Genomic DNA, 1268 nt, shown 5'->3' on the forward strand with positions numbered 1-1268 from the left:
GCTGGGGTTCCGGGGAGCATCGAAACCATTGTCTTCATTGGGTGATGCACATGCACACTTGATGCATTTTAGCACGATGCCGAGCAAGCCATCCGATCCAAGCCGTCAGGAGATAGCCGCCATCATCACAGCAGCCACACCCCGCAGCGGTGCAGGCAGCAGTGGTCTTCCCACCCCTCGCACTCCACTCCCTCACCAATCCTTTCAATTCGGACAATCCCTCACCTTGACAGAACCATACGCACCGGCACTAGCCATATACCTGCCGCCGGTGCTCGGATCGACGCTGACGCTGACGACGGGGCCGAGGTGGGCGAGGAGCTGGACGGCGGGCTGGGGGAGGTTGGGCGTCCAGAGACTGAGGGTGCCGTTTTGGTGGCCGAGGTAGAGGACGGCGGTGTGGGCGTTTTGGGTGAGGGTGGTGCAGGGGCCGAGTTTGGTGCGGTGTTCGACGAGGAGTTGGCCGGTGGAGGTGTCTTGGTATTTGAGGTAGCCTGCGTTTCCCTAGTGGATGGGGTGGTGAGTAAGGGGGAGGGAGAAGGGAGGGGAGGGGGGACGTACTACGCTGGCGAGGAGCCAGTGGTAGGGGAGGAACTCGAGTCGGGTAGGCTCGACGTGAGATTTTAGACGGTGCAATTCGACGCCATCGCGATCGTAGATGAAGACGTATTTTTTCTGTGCGACTGCGAAATGTGACTGGTCGTGCAGGAAGCTGCGACAAAGAGCTGAGGATATCATCAGTGGCAATAGAAAGATGCCCACGTACGTGATGTCGCGACAGGTTTCCTGGAGTTGCAGTTCTGTGTGCAGCGTGCCTGTTTTGCAGTCGAATGTAGCTACATGGCCAGCTTTTCCAGCGATGGCGAGGTGTCTGGTGGAGGCGTCAGCATCGGTAGTCGCAGATGGAAAATGCTCTCTTTGTCACGGAGAGAAGGCGCACCTTCCGTTCCTCGTATATCTAGTTCTGTATGGACCGCCATCCAAGATCCACTCCTGCCTGCCCTTTGCGGCCTCCTCGCCCGCCCCTTGGGCAATGTCGCGCTGGCCCACCCTCCAGGTCCTCTCCATCTGGCTCTCAACGTGCATCCCGCCGTTGTCCTCCTTGAACAAGAGCTCCGCGTCGTGTATGAGGGACTTTGTGCGTGCGGCATGGTGGGCCTGGCGGGTGAGCTGTGAGCGGAGATTTAGGTTTTTGATGTGTTTGTGGGTGGGTGGGAGGGGGAGGAGGGGCGGAGGGACTTTGGGAGGGCGGTGTGGGGTGCGATGGA

General features: G+C 59.5%; 1 protein-coding gene across 1 annotated transcript in view; it reads right to left on the minus strand.

Annotated features, from left to right (window-relative positions):
- Nucleotides 1–1268, minus strand: part of SERLADRAFT_416377 (uncharacterized protein) — a gene marked incomplete at both ends in the record, with an annotated part of 2881 nt that overhangs the window by 993 nt on the left and 620 nt on the right. The window contains 5 exons of the mRNA XM_007319920.1: nt 59–225; nt 246–504; nt 562–712; nt 767–871; nt 941–1170. Coding sequence (XP_007319982.1) covers nt 59–225; nt 246–504; nt 562–712; nt 767–871; nt 941–1170 — 912 coding nt within the window. The remainder of the gene's footprint in view (nt 1–58; nt 226–245; nt 505–561; nt 713–766; nt 872–940; nt 1171–1268) is intronic.

The sequence above is a fragment of the Serpula lacrymans genome (assembly GCF_000218685.1).
Source record: "Serpula lacrymans var. lacrymans S7.9 unplaced genomic scaffold SERLAscaffold_9, whole genome shotgun sequence".
Classification (NCBI taxonomy): Eukaryota; Fungi; Basidiomycota; class Agaricomycetes; order Boletales; family Serpulaceae; genus Serpula; species Serpula lacrymans.